We start from the raw sequence: 20,000 nt of genomic DNA on the forward strand, positions 1-20,000 counted from the left end.
TTATTATCTGGGAGCTACAGCTGGCAAGGACATAGGTATATTAAGAAAACAAACTATATACTCTTAAAGATTATTGAAGACTCGTGAATTTTTATTTACCATGACTGTTTCAGTGTCTTATTATAAGCTTAATTACTGACAAAGTAACATTTATGCAATTGGTATTATATATGGCTAAATATTGTCAACATCGAATCCAATAGATTTATTTTGTTATTTTGAATGTATAGTCCAGTTTCTTTTGCATTTTTGGTGTTTGATCAGCCAGAAGTCGTAGCGTGTTGCTGGAATGTTATCCCGTTATGCAAAATGTGGTTTGAGTGTTTTTCTTTTCTTGTCTCCTGCCTTGCTGTCTCTCTCTCTCTCTCTCTCTCTCTCTCTCTCTCTCTCTCTCTCTCTCTCTCTCTCTCTCTCTCTCTCTCTCTCTCTCTCTGTGTCTCTCTCTCTCTCTCTCTCTCTCTCTCTCTCTCTCTCTCTCTCTCTCTCTCTCTCTCTCTCTCTCCCCTTTTCTTTATTCAATCTTTGTCTCTTTTTCCATTCTTTACTCTTATTTTTTTCTCTTTCATACTTACTTACTTTCTTTTTTATTATTTCCCTCCTCTCTCATTTTCTTTCTCATTTTTTCATACTTCTCATTTAGCTGTCATCATGATCTGCCTCTCATTTTGGTGTCTTTATCTTCCTGCCTCTTTATCTTGTATGCTGTTCCCCGGGTCCTCATAGTATCAGTTTTTTATTGTCTAGAAAAGCAACAGGGAATCAAAATAGATCAGCTGTTGGACATTACTTATCTGTGTAGTACAGGAATTGCTCTTGTTTTGAAGGGTCTTACAAGGCAGAGTGCCAGAATTAATTCCAAAATTGGTAAGAAATTTGTTTGTAATTGTGGGGACCCGTGGAGAGTGGTTAAAGCTTAGTTTTTAAGATGGAAGAGATGTTTTTGCTTATGTATCTTTAAATTTGCTTTGGCATTAGTGACAGATTACATAACTACAGTTTGTAGGTACCATGGGAATAGGTTTGAAAGTGATGGTATTGCTTTTTTGTGTTTTATGTTAGTAACTAACTATTTAACAAGATGTGGATAATAGTATATATTCTTTTTATCCAAATTAATTTGTTAGTTTATTAATTCCATGCAATAGTGGAAATACCATTATTGTGCAGAATATGTAATTGTATACAATATGGTCAGCTAACTGTAGAAGATGGATGAAGTTACCAATGTAATCATCAGTCAGTAGCGTCTTGCCACTGGTGTTCGTTATCCATGTCCTGGTCATTTTGAAGGCAGAAGAACAACAGTCCTTTGATGCCTGGTGTAAACTTTCACAAGCACCAACTGCCTTCCCCTGTTCCTCTTTTTCATTCTTGGGATTCTTCTCCTTCCACAACTATCGTTTCTTACTGTATTACCATATGTTTCATAGTAGCTCTTTTGCAGGTTTCCCATACAGTGTTACTTTCCCTTCCTCAAACACAAACTCTTTTTGATCTGACCGCCCTATGCCTTTAACCACATGCATTTACAAACAACTGTATGCCATTGTTCCCCCACTATACCCTTTTCACTGATAGTCTGTCCTACAGCATTCCACAACCTTCGATATCTGACTCATCTTATCCTGATCGTTAACTCATTTCCACCCTTTTTAGCCACAATACTTTTTGATGTCTAGTACGTGTGCTTCTTCTAAACATTGACCATTCACAAGCGGCAAGTGTATTAAAAGTTCTCTCGACATCCGTGGTTAAGAATTGTGTGGGTCTTGTTTGATGATTTCAAGGGATTATGAGAATGTGTTTGGGTAAGTTCTTTCTGTTGTGTCAGTAACTGTTCTAACAAAGCTGTGATGTTCTTAATAAGAGTTGAAGTCCCTAATTGGGAATAGTCATTATAAACTAGTTTAATGGTTTTCAAAAAGTTGGAAGAAGGAAAGCACTAGTAAGGAGTCAAAATTTCCAAAATATCAGTTCTATTTAATTTTGAACCCAGATGTTCTTCTGCACATGATTCTGATGCATGTTCCCCACGTGCATACCATCTTCACAGTATTTTGTGCAGGCAGTAGTTAATTTGTAACTGTAGTGACACTAAAGTTAACAGGCATTGCATCATGAGAAATTTTGCAGATAGGGAGTTTAAACCATAATTAATCGAAATATCCATCCTTCGCCGTGCAAAAGCCCTGAAATTTATTAACCAAAGGAGAACACCCTCTGAATCCTGTTTACATCCCCCCTCTCTCTTTTTTTTTTTTTTTTTCTTTTTCTTTTTCTTTTTTCTCCCCAACCCCATGAGAAAATTTGCTAATTCTAAAATAGCTATAGTCTGGCCATGAATTATAGGTGTATCCGTAATCTGTGTATATGTAGTTAATTTGTGTGGTGCAAATTTAGAAACTGATACTCTGTACTCTGAAACTGATACATTGTATCCTGAATCTTGATTAGAGATGATAAAAACAAACAAACACACATTATGTGCAGGGGTTATTTCTGCATGAAGAGGGAGCTGCACGAGAACTTTTACTTTAGCCAAAAGTACTGCAGGACCTGTGTTGGGAAATAGTTGCATGGGCATAGGTCTGTAAGCATTCGTGGGCTTAACTTGTGAAATATCTGTTAGTGTTGTTCATGTGATCTTGAAAGTCAGTTTAAAATTTTTCTTTGTGGTCTTTGTTTCATGATAAATCCCAGTAACAAGCTGTAATAGCTTTTATTTTGGAATGTTTACTGTTTTGCTTTGAGATTAACACAGTGATTGTGGTAGGGTGTGGTATCCTGTTGTTGATAAGGAGGCTTTTTTTGTATTTGATCTATTATCATTGTTATTGTTTATGATTTTTTTATAGGAGCATGTAGAAGTGCTCTAGTATTATTTTTTTTTTTTATTTATCCCCCCCCCCCCCCCTCCCATTAGCAAGAATACATGCCATTCCCACTGTAATACAAGTTAATTTATTGTCTTTATACATAGACGGCTCTACAAGGGCATAGTCACTAGGGAGTCAGTTATTTCTGTTATCTGTCTCACTTGTTTACCCTTTTCCTTGATTTTTGGAAAGTGCCTTTTGTATTATTTCATTGTCTTTAATGTTACCAGGATTTTAATATCACTTTAATAATCGTAATATCAATAATAATAATAACTGTAGTGATAGTGGTGATATCAATAGCATTAGAAAGAAAACACATTTTCCGGCCTGTTCATGGAATTGGGAAATGAGGATCAGTCACTAGGGCCTGCTAGTAGACTCCTTACTAGCTGAGCACATGTGGAGCTGTCTGTATGTAACAAATTTCACACACACAAAGAAAAAAGTACATTACATAAGTCTGTGGTGATTGGGTTAAAAGTATTTTTAATGCTGTACTTAGGCTCACATCTGTGGAATAACTACATATTGATCCTTTCCTACTAGTGATGTCATTGTTTTATTTTATGTTTTTTGGTCTTTATTTGTGCTAGAAGTATTTCGTGAAGCAGCATCCCCCATCGGCAATGAGTTTAGTGTTCAACTCTCTGTTCGGTGGCGAGTCAAAATATGCATGGGATTTCTGACTGATTCTGCTGGCTGAATCTGTACACTCCAAGCATCCAAGATTCCAAGATCATTATTACCAGTTTGACTGCTATTTCCCAGTAAAGCTGTGATTTCAGTCTTGTTCTCATTAGAGTCGTCACCTTCTCTACTTTCCACAGTGTAAAGTCTAGCAAAAGCCTTATTGCTTCCTCCACATTCTGAAAGTAAATATGAAATTGTGTATTATAAACCAAGGAATTGTATGCAATACCATGTGCTGTTACAGGTGGTGTCATACTGCTATTGGTTATAGCAAAGAGCTTAGAGTCAAGGCTGAACCCAAAGGGATCCATTTCTCAAAGGTATTGTCCTGATAAAGCTATATCGATGACATCCCTTAGGAAGTGGTCTGATAACTGTGATCCTGTTAGATGCGAGGCAGAATCCTGAACACCAAATGATGGATATTTCGGGTCCCACTTTGGCAAATTTTTGGGTATTTTGTGGATAATATACAGTGGAACATCAGAGTTTAAAGAATTATTGCAGTATCCCCAACATTTGAACAACTTTTTTGCCATAATATAAAGGATTAGAGTTGCACCTTGTTCATGCTTGTTTTCCTCTTCAAATGTTAGAATGTGTATATATAGATACATAGAATAAAAAAAATGTATATATCAAGTGGTACCTCTGTGACACACAATAGTATGGCAGAACAAGGGAAAGCAAAAGAGAAGGTACTTTGCTAAACACTACCAGAATTATTACTTCACACTCACTATTCTCCAATCACAATAAGAAAAAGGTTGGAATGTAACTGTATGAATAGTGGTAACAGATATCTCCATGTACACACGCAATGACAGTGGAAAGAATGCCTGCCAGATTTTGATAGCAAGTGCATGTTCATGGTGAATAGGACTTCTTACAGCAAACTATGATCTTGGCAAATATGTCTTAACATGTTAGATCTGGCTGTGTCGGACGCCAAAATCCAGACGTTAGGTATACTTGAGTGGTGACTCCTGGGTGTCTGGCCTACAAGAATCCTTACCTCCTCTTTGCAGTGCTTTTATGCTTAAGCGTTTTTTTCTGTTTTGCTATTGCTTAAGGTCTGTATTTGTCATTTGTTATGCTGTATCAAGATGGTAAGACTATTTTCCTTGATCAGATTCCATATTATCTCTCTCTTATAGTCTACAACTCTGTAGTAACAATAACAATTTGTAATGTTGTGGTATTTGTTATATTTTTGCATTTTCAAATTAATCAGTTTTCTGTCACACACCTTGCACAGCAGGTCAGGGTGGGCAGAAATTAGATCCTAGGCATGGAAATAGTGTCCTCTCTTGACCTGGCACCTTTCCAGGAGTGGCTCACAGATGGTACATTCCACCCTTGTTTACTGGTGGAGATCTTGTAAGGGCTTTGTGCACTCTTGGCATGATTTTCTTATCTGCCACTTGCCAGTAGTATCTTATGAGGAGTCATTCTATGGCCCATTCCCATACCATCTGGATCCAATGGGTTAATGAGTAAGAAAATTAAAATGGAGAAGCTTGATCCAAAATTTCCCATTCCACAGTCTCTGCAAGGAACGGAGATTAGAAATGGGGCAGTTGAGCACGTGGTCAGTCTCTAGACCAGCATTCTTATGCATGCACTTTGTCCGTTGTAATGTGTGTGCATAAGGAAAGCTCCAGAAATGCATAGTCATCAGAATCCATTTCTAATCCTAATTGACTTACCTCATTCCTTGAACTTCTAAGGGAAACATTTGGTTTATGGTATTTTTTCAGATTTTAGGTTAATGACAACTAAAGATAATTCTACATAAAACATGAAAGATAGTTGTTCTTGGTACCATCACATATAAACATAACATAATTCCCCAGTTACATTGATATATATTCAGATTTTAACCCTTTCCAGCCATTTCATTACTAGACTTAGAGTTGTCAGCGAGAGAATAACCGGACCTGTTTTGTATTGCAGGAAAGCGGAGAACCGACCGTAGCAGTAAGGATGAGAATGCTGTCCTCAGTCACCTGGATGGGCCGAAGGGACCCAAGGATTCGAGACTAGAGGCAAAGGTGGTCAACGGTTCCCTTGCCAATGGCAAATTAGGTCACACTGCAAGCACAACACAGAAGGAAACCAAGATTACCACATACTTCTCTCCTTCAAGGTTGGTGCCTTTGCAGGTCTTGCATGCAGTGCGTGGAAGTGATTGTGGAAGAGCATGTGCTGTTTTGAGTTGAGGTTGAGTTTGTCTGGGAGGGAAATTTGGTTTTCTTATGGTCTTCTAAAAAATGCTTAGATGATTATTTTAGATTTCTTTCATATCCAATAATTCATCTATATAAGTTTATACAAGTTCCTTCAGTTTGGTTACTTAACTGTGGTAAAAAGTTTACTTCAGGAAGTGAGAGTGAGTGTGCACACACCCACTGTGTGCAAAGCACATGTGTAAAGCAAGATAATCATAATTTTTTTGTTCTACATAGATTTGAGTTCTGTGATACCATAGATAAGATACTATCATGAAAATAACAGTTAAAGATAATTATATTTCATGGTATGTTTCAGGTCACCCCCAGCTGCAGATGATGCAGAGGGGCCCAGAGGTGAAACACACGGTGGAGACAGTTGTGATATGAATCCAGAGCTAAGTAGTGCCCAGTTGAGTCGTACCCACCCAAGCTCTGCCCCAAGCACCCCAACCAAGATGATGAATGGCCATGCAGAAAGCGCAAATCCGGTGACAGCCTTCACCACACCCCCAAAGCGCACAGTCTGCACCCGCAGCCAGGCCCTGAAAGAGTTGCAGCTCCAGAGCTCTCCTACAGCTCCTAACTCTGCCAGTGTCCCCTCGAGTCCCAACCAGGCTGGTGCAACGGCAACGACCCCTATGGGCCCCAGTACCCCTACCTCACCCACTCCAGCTTCGGCAGGAGAGGATGGCAGTAGCCCCCACACAGGGCCACCCACACCCCACAAGATCCAGGCACTCAACGAGGAGAGGCTAAGACTAGACTCACCTCTGTCTCCATCCTCAGCTTTGTCCAAGCTAAAGCTCTCCCTGACACCAAAGAAGCTAACCTTTAATGGGAAAACTACAAAGGCTAGGAAAAAGTAAGTGTGGGAGTTCTGTGTCCTAGACTCTGTCGGTAGACTTTTGTGGCAATTTGGTTCCAAGAACAGGATGTGTCATTAACCCTTGTAACATGAGGTGAATTCATCATTTCCCTGTTAATTCCTTTCAGGCTACCTGTGCAGAGCAACACCACCAGGACAGCTATGCATGCAAAGCCCGAAAAGCCAGCTAAGAGTACCACAACTACCAAGACCCAAGCCAATGGGGAAGCCAAATCAAACCTTCGCAGCACACAGATGACAGAGTACTTCCCCATAAGGAGGTCAGAGAGAAAGCCAAAGACCACTCTTCTCCAGGAGCGGCAGAAGGCCATAGAGGAGAGGATAATTAGCGGATCTGAAGAAGGGTTAACTGTAAGGCTCTTAGTCTCTTAGATGAAATTATTTATTTTTATATTTTCTACATAGAGTAGATGGATGTAGAAAGATCTTTAGAAAAATAGTAATATATGCTCATGCTGTAATTATTCTTTCATTTGTTTATTTTTTCTTAGGTCAAGCATTTTGGAGCAAAGGGCCGTGGTGTGGTAACAACAAGAAAGTTTGCCAAAGGCGAGTTTGTGGTAGAATACATAGGTGACCTTATAGATATGCAGGAAGCCAAAGAGAGGGAGAAGATTTATGCACAAGATGCCTCCAAAGGTTGTTATAACTACTACTTCACTTTTCAGAATCAGCAGTACTGGTAAGTCAGATTTTTTTTTAGTATATCAAGCAGTATCATTGTTCTCTCCTCTCTCTCTGTCACCTCTTTTCTCTCCACTCTTATATATAATTTGTCCTAAATATTCTTACTATACTATTTGCTAATATCAGAATTCTTATTGTATTAATTAAACCAAAATAATGATGCAATTAGTAGAAAAAAAAAGGATTGTGGTACTTGTTTATCCACTAAACCTAAGAAACTAGTATGGGCACCCCCTATTTTCAACTTCACAGCCTCTTGTGTTGCCTATGGTGGTACAAGGCTGTTAAAGTGCAGACTAGCTTTTAAGGCTTTTTATCAAGGTTGCCTGGAACTCTCCTAGGATTTTGATGAGTAACCGAATGTGTTTGCAGTATTGAGGATTTTATAGACAAGGAAGTTTTAAGGTTAAGTTTTATTTAGGGATAACACTTGCAGTAATGAGATGCAAGTTGAGATTAATCTTGGTTACATTAAAGCTTAGATGTATATGTGTGTGTGTGTGTCTGTTTGAGATAATATATATGTACTTGTTGCTTTTTATGGTGAACTAAATGTTTTACATGTGTGAGATTTTAGTTCAAAGTTTACTTAGAATTATGTATGTTTAGGATATGAATAATATTGATACTTCTGTTGTTAAAGATTATTATTTTCCCCTGCAGCATTGATGCAACAGAAGAGAGTGGCTACCTAGGGCGGCTGGTGAATCACAGCCGAAATGGCAACCTGGTCCCTAAGGCAGTGGAAGTGAATGGAAGGCCACATTTGATCCTTTTGGCCAAGCATGACCTAGAGCCGAGCATCGAACTCTTGTATGACTATGGGGACCGCTCGAAAGAGGCTCTGGAACATCATCCGTGGCTAGCTTCGTGATTTCCAGCTAGGTGTCACTAGGGAGAGATGGGTTTAATATATTTTGTCAATTTGAGGTTCACAGGGGTTCAGCTACACTTGCTAGCAGTGTTTTGTTTTCTTGACAGTATTAAATAAAAAATGCTTGAAAGTTGTCTTGAAAAACTGAGAGGCAATCAGAAAAACAGGAAGAAAGGAAGTTGATATTGTTATGATTTCACATACATTTTCCTTTTCATATTTTCTCTAGTGATGTTTGAAAAGGAAAATGGAACTGGTTGTGCATATTGTCATAGAATAGATCGGTTGGATTTTTCTTGTGTTATGAAAGGATCTTAAGGTAACTCTACCCCTGTAACCTGCAAGCTGTGATGTGTTTGTCACCTCTACTATACTGCCAGTCTCTGATGCTCTTGTCCTTGCACACAGCATAGATTTATCGCATCAGGTCACCTCTTGAAGTTGGTCTGGTGGTGTGCAAAGGCAATTATTATACTGTAATTTTTAGGTCAGTAGAACTATTTTGAATTACTACTACTTGTAATATCTGTTTTAATGAGAAGGGACTGTATCTGTCTCATTTTTAACAGCTGCACTTTTGAGACCAAATAGTTGTTATTATGGGTTTGAAATGAGCCAAGTGTGGATTCTTAGGCTTTGTAGATGCCTCTGGCACAAATATCGACAAACCTGCAAAGCTGTCGGACTTGGAAGAAGCCGCAGACTTGCCTATGCTTTTGTTAGCAACAGGATCATTTGCCTGAAGATTAGCAGTTACTTAAGAATATTTATAATAAGTGAACAGTGAAAGAGAAACTGTGTACAGCAGTACTTATTCATTGTGCGAGTGCAAATGCAAGGCAGGTGAGATGGTGATGGTTCTGGAACGTATTATTCAGAACTTGGAAGTGAATGAGCCAAGATCCTCAAGAGAAAGTGTGTGACTGGACCCTGATTTTTATTATTTATTTTTGACTAGTGTATTTTGCAGTACTACGTGTGAGCTGACTTTAGCATTTATACAAAAGACAAGAAGGTTTGAACTGTCTTGAGTTTTGATCTCACATTTTTTCATAGGTAGATTGACTTTTTCAACAGTTATTAGTGGATGGATAATACCTATGTCTCAAATGATGGTAAACATCAGTGACTTGTCTCTAATTTCATTTCACATGCTTTGTTGTCTTGAACAACCATCATGCAAAGAAACTACTAGTTTTTAAACATGTGGACAGCAAAGAATGTAAGATAATAAGTTTGTATATTGTTTAGTCATGTGTATAGATGAGTTTTAAAGTTGTGTAATTTGCCGGTAAGAATGAAGTTTAAACATGGAAATCCAATGTGCTTGACGGCACCCAAGAAAGGTCTCTTGGGGCCTCCCTTGAGTGCAGAGTTCCTATGTTGAATTTAAAACTGTTCAATATTTTAGGAGTTTGGGATTTAGGGAAGAAGGGTTTGCATTTCTACCTGTGACTGTCAGAGCCCAGCACTGTGAAGACTGCAGGGAGCATGTGAGCATTGACCAGTTATCCTCAAAGGGATTGTAAACACTAATGACATTGATCGTGAAATGTGCTGATGATGGTACCAATGATGATTTTAGCAAATATACTTTGTCAGAGGAGAGGAGATTAATATTATTTATAGTACCTGTTTCAATAACAATTTTAAGACTATTTTCCTAAATCCTCCTCAGATTGTTGGTTATAGTGTGTGTGTGTGTGTTTGTGTGCATTAGACGGTTTGTATGTGTGTGAGAGTGTGTATGTATGGATGTATGTATGTGTGTGTGCATAGTCAAATCCCTTTGAGAAATAATTAGTTGTTCATAATCTGCAGTAGGATCACCTCCTCTCTTTTGAAACCTGCCACTATAATGTGCCTCTTTTGAAGTTGAGGTGCAGAGCAAGGAGTGGTAGCTTTGAAGTCTCTCAGGACATGACAGGATATGGTCGGTGCACAGCTGCCAGTCAGTATTCCTGCATTTAGCCACATGCCTTGAGTGGGCACTGGATGGCTTCATTTTGAATGCTACAGCAAGGCAAAAGGAATTAAAAAACTGCCCTCCTGAAATATAACGTACTGTAAACAGATGTTATAAAGGTGATGCTAAAATGAGACACAGTCAAATCTTAGAGCTTTAAAAGAGAAGAGAAAATGTGAAATGAACTTCTGACTGCTGATGGAGATGAAGGCCTTTTATAAGAGTGGTTGCTAGTGATGTGTTGCTTTCCAGGTTTAGAAATTTGCAGCTTAGAAAATGAAGACTGTCAGGAAGAAAAGGATGCCATAAAAATTTTCATTATAATTGTTCAAAATCCAAGACTAGAATGATTACATTTGACATACAAACATGCCCATTCATAAACATATACACGAAATGCTTGTATAGACATAGTACATACACCTTAACATTTTTATATTTGTGAATGATATACAAATACAAAAACTCACTTGTTTGGAAATAATCATGCTTGCACAAATATATCTTGATGCATACAGACACACAAGCATATTTACACAGATACATACTGGCTGGCACTCTTGTATACATACAAACACAGACACATTCTTTGCTGCGTTTCTCTTATTAGTACAAATATGTAAGAAATCATTATTTTAGTTATGAAATAATCATTATAAAGTTTTAAAAAAAGAAAGAAAGAAAAAAAAAAGAATCTCAGAAGTGATAACACATGGATGGGAAAAGAACCTTTTGTCTTGGATCTACACTTGCCGTTTTGCTTCAGAGTAGAGAGTTGATTACCAACTGTCGAAAGTCTGAGCAGACTTTGAATGAAGATTAACAGTATTCAGTTCAAGAGGAAGAGAAGGAAAGTAAATCTGTGAGTTGGATGTAGAGTGGTTAGAATTTTCTGCAATTCAATGGAAGGAAAAAAGGAGGAAGCAGTCAGACTATTGAGGAAAAATCTTTACTTTCAAGACTCTATTCTGCTTTACAAACACATTATATATATATATATATATATATATATATATATATATATATATATATATATATATATACATATATATATATATATATATATATATATATATATATATATATATATATAAATTGCAAGTGCATGAGGATATATTGGAATGTGCTGTCTAGTTCAAGATGAAAGAATTTGTCTCCCCCCAAAAATGACAATCTGATAAGCCCAAGGGTTTTGAACACTAATGCAAAATTGGGAAAACGTCTGGTGTAGCTCGTGTCTCGGTGCAGAGATGCTCCTCTCTGACTCAAGCGTCCCAGTTTCGAACCACGAGAGAGAACCTTCAGATTTGGCAGACTCTGGGATGTTTCTAAGTGCCACAAGAAATTGTGCAAGGCTCCGGATGCCTTTGGTTTGAAGTGCTGGAGACCACAATAGTCATAGTTTTTGAAGTGTGTTTGTGTGTAAGTAAAATTTGATTATTTGAAAAATGTCATATTGGAAGATATGATGTATTTTGAAAAGAAAGAAAGAAAGAAAGAAAAAAAAATTACTTAGGTGCCAATTCATATGAGACATGGAAATAGAAAAAGACAGGAAAAAAGAGATTGATACACAGATAAGCAGAATTGCCTACCTCATGCAGTGTATAGTGATTCCTGTTATTTTATCCACCTTTCCTTGTAGAATATTTGATAGATAGATTTGGTGTTGAGGTTTTTCTTGTATATTTTCCATTGATTTGTCTTTTTATTCTCCCCCTAGTACAGTGGAAGGTCACTAATGCAGTTCAGCATTATTTGGACAGATTTGTGAAATGTTTATCAGTGCAGTGATACCGTTCAACTTTTGTAAATTCTAAACACAATGCCTGTGTCCCCCTCCTCCTGTTTCTTTCCCAAAAGGACCTTTTTTTCCAGCTTATGAAGAAAGCGTATTTGCAACCATGAAGGCATTTCAGGAAAATAGTCTCCAAAGATCAGAATGCTCCTCTTCTGACTATGAATTCACAAGATTTTACTGTATATCCTTTGTTATCACAGATGAAAATTTGGCTCTATGTACATCTGACAGGTTTTATGCTGTGATGTAACAAAACTAGATTGTATCAGTCAAGATGTATTTCTTGAAATTGACGAAGTTACTCTACAGATCACTGTTTTTTATTATGAATATTTTTTTTTTTTTTCTCTCTCTCTCTGTCTTTAATCTATATATTTATTTTTTTGTTCCCATTCATAGTTAGTAGATTCATAACTAAAATAACCTGTAAGCCAGAAGGAAAAAGGAGTATTTGTATTTATATATATTTTTTATCAACATAAAAGAGTCCCTCTGTCAGGTGAGCATGTATGGTTACCTATGAATTTCAGCCTTGTTAGAAAGTTGTATAATGTAACCGGTGATGCGTCGTCTATATGGAAGAGTGGTTTTAAGAAAGTGATCTTCAAAACCTGACAGTTTGTGATGTGGAATAATTTTTGATATTGCCTAAGAAATTCCAAATAAAGATTAATGGTAAAATGATTATTGATTTACTTCACATATGTAATTGTTTTCTTTTATTTTCTCTCTCTCCTTTGAAAGTGTATAGAGGTAAGGTTATAATTGTTTGACATATATCCATTATGTCCTATTACTAGGGTGCCTTTTTTGCGGGAGTGGATTAGATATGTTGGTGTAAGGTTTTGCATTAAACTAGAACATACAAAGATCAAATAATTGGATACACACGCACACACATACACATACACGCACACCTTCATATATACACAAACACAGTGTATGTTATAAGTACTTACATATGCACAAATGTACATTTGTACATGCTTGTGTATACATACAGTATATATGTATGTGTATATATATGCATGTATGTATATATGTATATGTATGTATATGTATATATATTAATAAAATTATATTCATATACATAAAATTTATGAAAAACTGGTGTAGAATGTAGGCCTTCAATTTAATAGCTAATTGTCAAATTGTCACTATATAACCTTTAACCAGACATAGGGTGGCACCAGCAATACTTGCCTAAGCCTTTTCTCAAATTACATATCTCAACTCTTCTCCTACATATGAAGTATGTTGTATTGTTGGAATGTATAGCATTGAAAAGAGTGATATTGGTGATAACCTGTTAAGACATTTTTAAAAGATTGCCGTTGTTTTGAATGTTGTTGGGGTATCGGAATATAGTTTAACTTTCTTATTCTTATTACTTTTATGCTTCTTGTTCTTCTTCTTCTTCTTCTTCTTCTACTAAATTCCATAGGTAAGGAAGTATTGTAAATGTAGGTATAATCGCATTAAAGTGATGGAAAGTTCGTACTTTTGCAGTAACTCTCCTGAGGAAACTCACCAAGGTAATTCACAGCTACTGAATAGTTTATTATTAGGGTATATTTACAATTGCAGCGCGTTTGAAATGACCTACAACGCAAACCACATTTAACAGGTTAAATTACCATATTGCATATTCCTTTGTTCAGGGTAAGTCCTACTAGAAATAATGGTGCTTGTGCCATGCATGAATTGTGTGTGAGAAACTGATTTCACGGATGGTTATAAGAAGCTCTCCCTTTCTAAATGATTGAAACTATGGTGAGATGATATAAGGGCAACTTTGAGTGATATTCATTATTCAGGTTTTGTGGGATGCAGGTTTTGTGCCGTTCCCTGACATAGCTTGGTTAGATAATGTTTGTCTTTTGTTTTCTTCCTTTGTTATTGATATATATATATATATATATATATATATATATATATATATATATATATATATATATATATATATATATATATATATTAATGAATAGCTCTTTGCTGATCAGAAGTTCAGATTGTGTCATTAAATCTCATTTTAAACCTTCCCTGTATAAATTCCAAGTTATTTTTGTTTAGCACTGGGTTTCATTTTAGCCCTGTATCTTTTTACAAATGGACAAAAGCCTCTGAAATCTATTCTTCTTCTTCGATGGTTAGATGTGCTATGCATGTCCGAATAAAGAAATCAAGAACTTTAGTGTTAAAGAGGCACAATCAGTTTATTAAGGTGACTAGTCCAGAGACTGTGTACAAGACCAGCTTGCTTTCATGGGGAAAGCCAGAAATTGAGTACAGAACATTTGGTATAGTTTTCTTCTTCTTCTTCTTCTTCTTCACATTTTCAATTGATCATCCAAAGATAACCTTTTTCTAAAGTGTGTGATTCTTCCTCTGTAAGTCAAGAGAGGTTGAAGGACTTTCTTCGCTTTTAAGAAAATTACAATCATCAGGAAGGCCCACTTGCTTTCTAGGTGAGGCAGGAGGGTCATGCCGAGGGAAGCCAGAAAAACATAAGCCATTCATTAAAGTTGTTAGTAAGTGCTGGTATACCCACTGAGAGTTCAGCTGTGGTTCCTATCCACTGTTTAGCCACCATGCTGCTTGGGACACCCTGTTTGTAAGGTTTGAAATCCCATGAAATCCATACATAGTAAGTGCAACAGAAAAGAGATGGTTTTTAGCTTGTATAAATTGTTTTACTAGAAAAAAATTCAGTGCTTGATGTTCTGGGAATGCTTGGAAATTCTCTCAATTATTGCAATATGAAGAGGACTTTTGAATTTGTCTTTATCTTGGTTTAATCAGCCATTTCTAGTTTTTGTTTTTTTGTGGTACATTCTATTAAATATTTGAAATATGCAGATAGTAGAGAGAACTTTTGCCAAAGTCTGACCAAATACATCCTCAATTTCAGGAATAGAAGCATCAAATAAAGTATTACCTTGAGAGTATTGATCTTTTTCATTAATAGATCTTAATAATATGCCTACAAAATTGCTAAGCTTATTTGAAAGAAGAAAAAGTTATATGCTTTCTCCGCTTTACTGAAACGCCTGGACATAAGCAGAATATTAATATATTACACAAGGTAGCAGAAAAATATTTATACACAATACAGTTACTCAAACAGTATAAAGAAGTTGTATTTTACCATGGAATATTGTAAAATGTCTGGTATATGAAATCAGTTACGGACAAACGAGAGTGGATGCATTGAAAGATCAGAAACTGACCATCATAGTAAGACTGTTCCCAGACATGCGAGGGCCACATGTGACATGACGCATGAGAAATATTTTCCTTGCTTATTCATAAACATAAAAGGAATTTATTTTATTGTTGAATTGCTATGTTACAGTGAAGATAATTCAAGGTTAATAGAGCAGCCTGCCTTTTTGCTATTCCCATTTTTATATTATTTTATAGGTTTCTTAATTGTTTACTAATGTATGGGAAGAGTTGCACGGTTTGTTTTGCAATTCCAATGACTTCTGTCTGCACTTTATTTTGCTAGTAATAAGTGCTTTTACTCTTCATTCTTTCCATAGACGTACATGCTGTGTTAGTATTAAGAGATCAGTATATGTAAATTCCTGATTTGCAACACCATAATAATCAGAATCAATAATGATAGGGTCAAGCACATTATATGCAATCACTAGTGCTGATTATGGTTATTTCCAAGTAAAAAATGAAGTATATGTATTTGATTTTGTAATAGACTTGCAAAATACCAAGTTTGAAGAATGATTGCTAATGTCTCCTACCAGTCGTAATGAATTCTGAAGAGGATTTGATCTTCTTTCAGACTGATATATGGTATTTCTGAGAAAGATGTTCTCCATTGCTACACAAAGTAGAATTGGGGGTGACATTTTACATATAGAGCATTTTAGAAAGGGATGGAATGATATAACTGATGGTGTAGTTTGCGTGCTTCTCAATGTAAAGAGAAGTTGATGCGATAATGTATAATGAGTTAAGTTGTAGTAATAAATACATGTAGTCAACATTTGAAATGAAGCAACACTACACTGGTATCAAAACACCAACAGAAATATATCGTCGTCAGAGTTGACTGTGTAGTGTTACCGCAGTTCATGACGGGATTTTGTGTATTGTACCAAAAAATGAAGATCTATGCAATACCTAAACCTGTGAGAAATCGGCAAAATACATGATTTGCACAGAGGTCTCTGGAAGTTAGTGTTAACAAAGCACGTGTGTTGTATTTGAGGTACAGTGTGTAGATAGTGTATTTCCCCTTTAAAGGTACATGCAGGTAGATAAACCAGGTGCTGTGGCTATTCTTGCAAGGAGAAGTAAAGCAAAGAAAAGCCTTTGGGGTGAGTTTGTTCTTTTCCTTTTTCTGTTGTTCTGGAATTACAGTGGATGTTGTAATGGTAATCTTAGACTATAAATGCTGATTGACTTTTCTTTAGATAAGACAGAAAACTAGTGTACAGGCTGGAGGTGTTACAGAGATTTAGTCTTTATGCCAAAAAAGAAAAAAGAAAAAAAAAAAGTGATGATAGATGGAATAGTATATTATTATTAATATTATTATTTTTTAATATAATGAAAATGAAAATGGATTAGATATACTTAGAATATTATTCAGTATAATAATTAATCTCTTAAAATTTATTATAAATGGCAATTTTGTACATCTTTTTTCCCAGTATACACAGTGTTTTTGTAGCCTTTTCACCATTACGATAAGCGTAGACAGGAAACCTCTTTTTAATACTCTTGCCTTTTTCCTGTAATATGTTTTGCCCTTATATTTCCTTCCTTTGTTGGTTTATAGTTTCTTCATTTTACTTTACACTTTATAGATTTAATTATGGCTTATGTTTAAGGCTTTGTTTGTATTCAACTTATTTATTGTATAATTTTTTCTTTTGCTTGTAGATATTGCATACCCTAAAAGTAGTCACTGGTTTTATAGCTCACCAAGCAGTACATTCCACTTTGGATTTTGTCATTGTGCTCAAATTATCTCTATTTTCGTAGAAAGCCAGGGTAAATTTCTACAGTAAACAAAGCAGGTTGTATTGTTTTATTGTGTGTGATTTGTTTGGTAGTGTAGGACAGCAACTAAAGATATTTTGCTGTGTAAGATATATTCAAGTACCCACCAAATAATGTGTTTTTTATTTTTTATCTATTTTTTAAACTTTATTTTATTTCCAGCATACCTTTAATTATTTATGATGAACTTGGCAGCAGTAATGGGAGAAAGAAAAACTACACCATGTGAAAGGGAGTGTAAAACCTGAGCATTGCACTACATGGACTGTGAGGAAGGTGGCAAAGGAGGGCCAGATATTTTGTTGAAATGTTATTAACATTGGAGAATCTATGTGACTTCTGCACTTCCTCGTATTGCATTGCTCAGTACTGCCAGTGTGCGAAGCTGGCTCTGCCTTAACAGAGAAACTACCTAATTAAGATAGAGAGAGGAAGTGAGAAAGAGAGAGAGAGAGAGAGAGCGAGAGAGAGAGAGAGAGAGAGAGAAAGAGAGAAGAAAACACATTCACAAAGCCCAAAATAGTATTTGTCATAATGAATGGTGCCACATGACATTATTATGGAATGATATAGGTTTTCTGTGTTTGTATAAAAAAAAAAAAAATAGCGTAGATAAAAGAGTGTCATTAGGATCTGTTGTCAATAATTTTAGTCACTTGTATAACAAACCTGTGTTCTAGATTTTAATAAAGGAGGGCAAGTCTTTAAGTACGTTTTCTTTCCTTTTGAATTGAAAATCATTGTGTGTTATACCATGCTTTCAAGAATAGAAATCAGGGGTATTGTTTTTATATGGTCTGCTTTATTTAAATGGTTTTTACAACTAAGGAACTACACAAGAGAGGCCCATAGGCGATTCAGCTCCTGGTTTCAGTAGTTTTGTCCTTATCCGGATTTGTCCACCTAGTAATACATTTTTATTTGTAAATGGTAATGGCCTTTTCACTGAATGATAAATAGTAATAGTTATAATAGTGAAAATTATATGATTATAATGACCATGGCCATGTTGATGTATGATAGTGATAATGATATTGATAACAAATTAATAATATTGATGTTCATGATCATGATCAGAATATTGATAATATGAATGTGATCACAGTAAAAACAACAAAAGAAAGTAAATAATAGAAATAGTGCATGAATTTTTTTCTCAAAAATGCCTGAAACTTGATAAAGCTGACTGTTTATGGATAATTCCTTTCAAATCATACAGATTACTGCTATATGACTTACCTGTCTTGACTCTTAACCCTTAACCATCATACAAACTTGTAGAAATTTCCTGGGTCACAGCCTTATGAGTATGAGGGGGGGAGATAACTGCATCAATCCTCCTCTGGACAATATCGCTGTCAAACATTGCATGAGTTATTGTCTGGATTTTCTAGTATTTTTACAATATATATATACTGAATATATATTTTTCAATCTTATATAAATAATATCATATTAATAAATTATCAATAATTTAAAATAATTGTAAATACCACACATTTATGTGATGTGCATTGTTGAATGTATTTAGATGTAATTTATTGATATGGAATATTAATTAATTAATGTATTAATGTATATTAGATAGATGTAATATATGTAGATGTAATTAATTTATAATTATATATATATATTATTATATTATTAGATATAGATACTTAATATATATTATATATATATTATAATATATATATATATATATAATTATATATAGATGATAGATAGATAGTAATAGATGAGATGAGATGTAGATGTAGATTAGATGAGAGTAGATGAGTGAGAGAGATAAATATATAGATAATTAATAGATGTAATGAATGTATTATATTATATATATAATATTATATAAAATATAATATATATAATATAATAATATATTATATATATATATAAAATATAATATATATATATAGATACTATATATATAATATATTATATCATATATATATATATATAATATATAAATATATATATATATATATATATATATATATATATATATTTTTATATATATAATTATATTATATTATATATATATATATAATATATATATATGTATATATATATATATATGTATATATATATATATATATATATATATATAGATAGATAGATAGATGGATAGATAGATAGATACATATATATATATATATATATATATATATATATATATAGAGAGAGAGAGAGAGAGAGAGAGAGAGAAGGGGGGGGTAATATATATATTCTTTTAACGGTAGGTTCATGTCTGAGCCGCCGTGGTCACAGCATGATACTTAATTGTAGCTTTCATGTTGTGATGCTCTTGGAGTGAGTACGTGGTAGGGTCTCCAGTTCCTTTCCACGGAGAGTGCCGGTGGTACCTTTTTAGGTAATCATTCTCTCTATTTATCCGGGCTTGGGACCAGCACTGACTTGGGCTGGCTTGACCACCCAGTGGCTATGTAGGCAATCGAGGTGAAGTTCCTTGCCCAAGGGAACAACGCGGCGGTCGGTGACTCGAACTCTCGAATTCAGATTGCCGTCGTGACAGTCTTGTGTCCGACGCTCTAACCATTCGGCCACCGCGGCCTTGACGAAATATATATATATTTATATATATATATATATATATTTATATATATATATATATATATATATATATATATATATATATATATATATATAATATGTATGTATAAATTGTAGTGTTTTACCATTCATATATATAACTACAGAAAAAAACGGCAAGTATACAGGCAAGCTGCAACAATTTTACAGCTTTTTCCTATCCTACAGCTCTGTCAAGTGCAATTAATTAATATCAAAGTTTTATATATGCAGTAATACGATATTTGTTTTTAAGTGGGATAGTTCCGCTTAGGTTGGTTGTCTGTGAGTGTGTGTGTGTGTGTGTGTGTGTGTGTGTGTGTGTGTGTGTGTGTGTGTGTGTGTGTGTGTTTGAGAGAGAGAGAG

At 35.1% G+C, this 20,000-nt stretch overlaps 1 protein-coding gene across 2 annotated transcripts in view; it reads left to right on the forward strand.

Annotated features, from left to right (window-relative positions):
- The window catches only part of LOC119583751 (N-lysine methyltransferase KMT5A-A-like), a 17,410-nt gene extending 4,709 nt beyond the window's left edge, over positions 1 to 12,701 (forward strand). For both annotated transcript variants that reach the window (XM_037932412.1, XM_037932411.1), the window contains exons 2-6: positions 5,526 to 5,718; positions 6,120 to 6,665; positions 6,797 to 7,040; positions 7,181 to 7,371; positions 8,040 to 12,701. In XM_037932412.1, coding sequence (XP_037788340.1) covers positions 5,526 to 5,718; positions 6,120 to 6,665; positions 6,797 to 7,040; positions 7,181 to 7,371; positions 8,040 to 8,250 — 1,385 coding nt within the window. In that variant the 3' untranslated portion in view covers positions 8,251 to 12,701. The remainder of the gene's footprint in view (positions 1 to 5,525; positions 5,719 to 6,119; positions 6,666 to 6,796; positions 7,041 to 7,180; positions 7,372 to 8,039) is intronic.
- Positions 12,702 to 20,000: the final 7,299 nt, after the last annotated feature.

Source organism: Penaeus monodon, chromosome 17 (genome assembly GCF_015228065.2).
Source record: "Penaeus monodon isolate SGIC_2016 chromosome 17, NSTDA_Pmon_1, whole genome shotgun sequence".
Lineage (NCBI taxonomy): Eukaryota > Metazoa > Arthropoda > Malacostraca > Decapoda > Penaeidae > Penaeus > Penaeus monodon.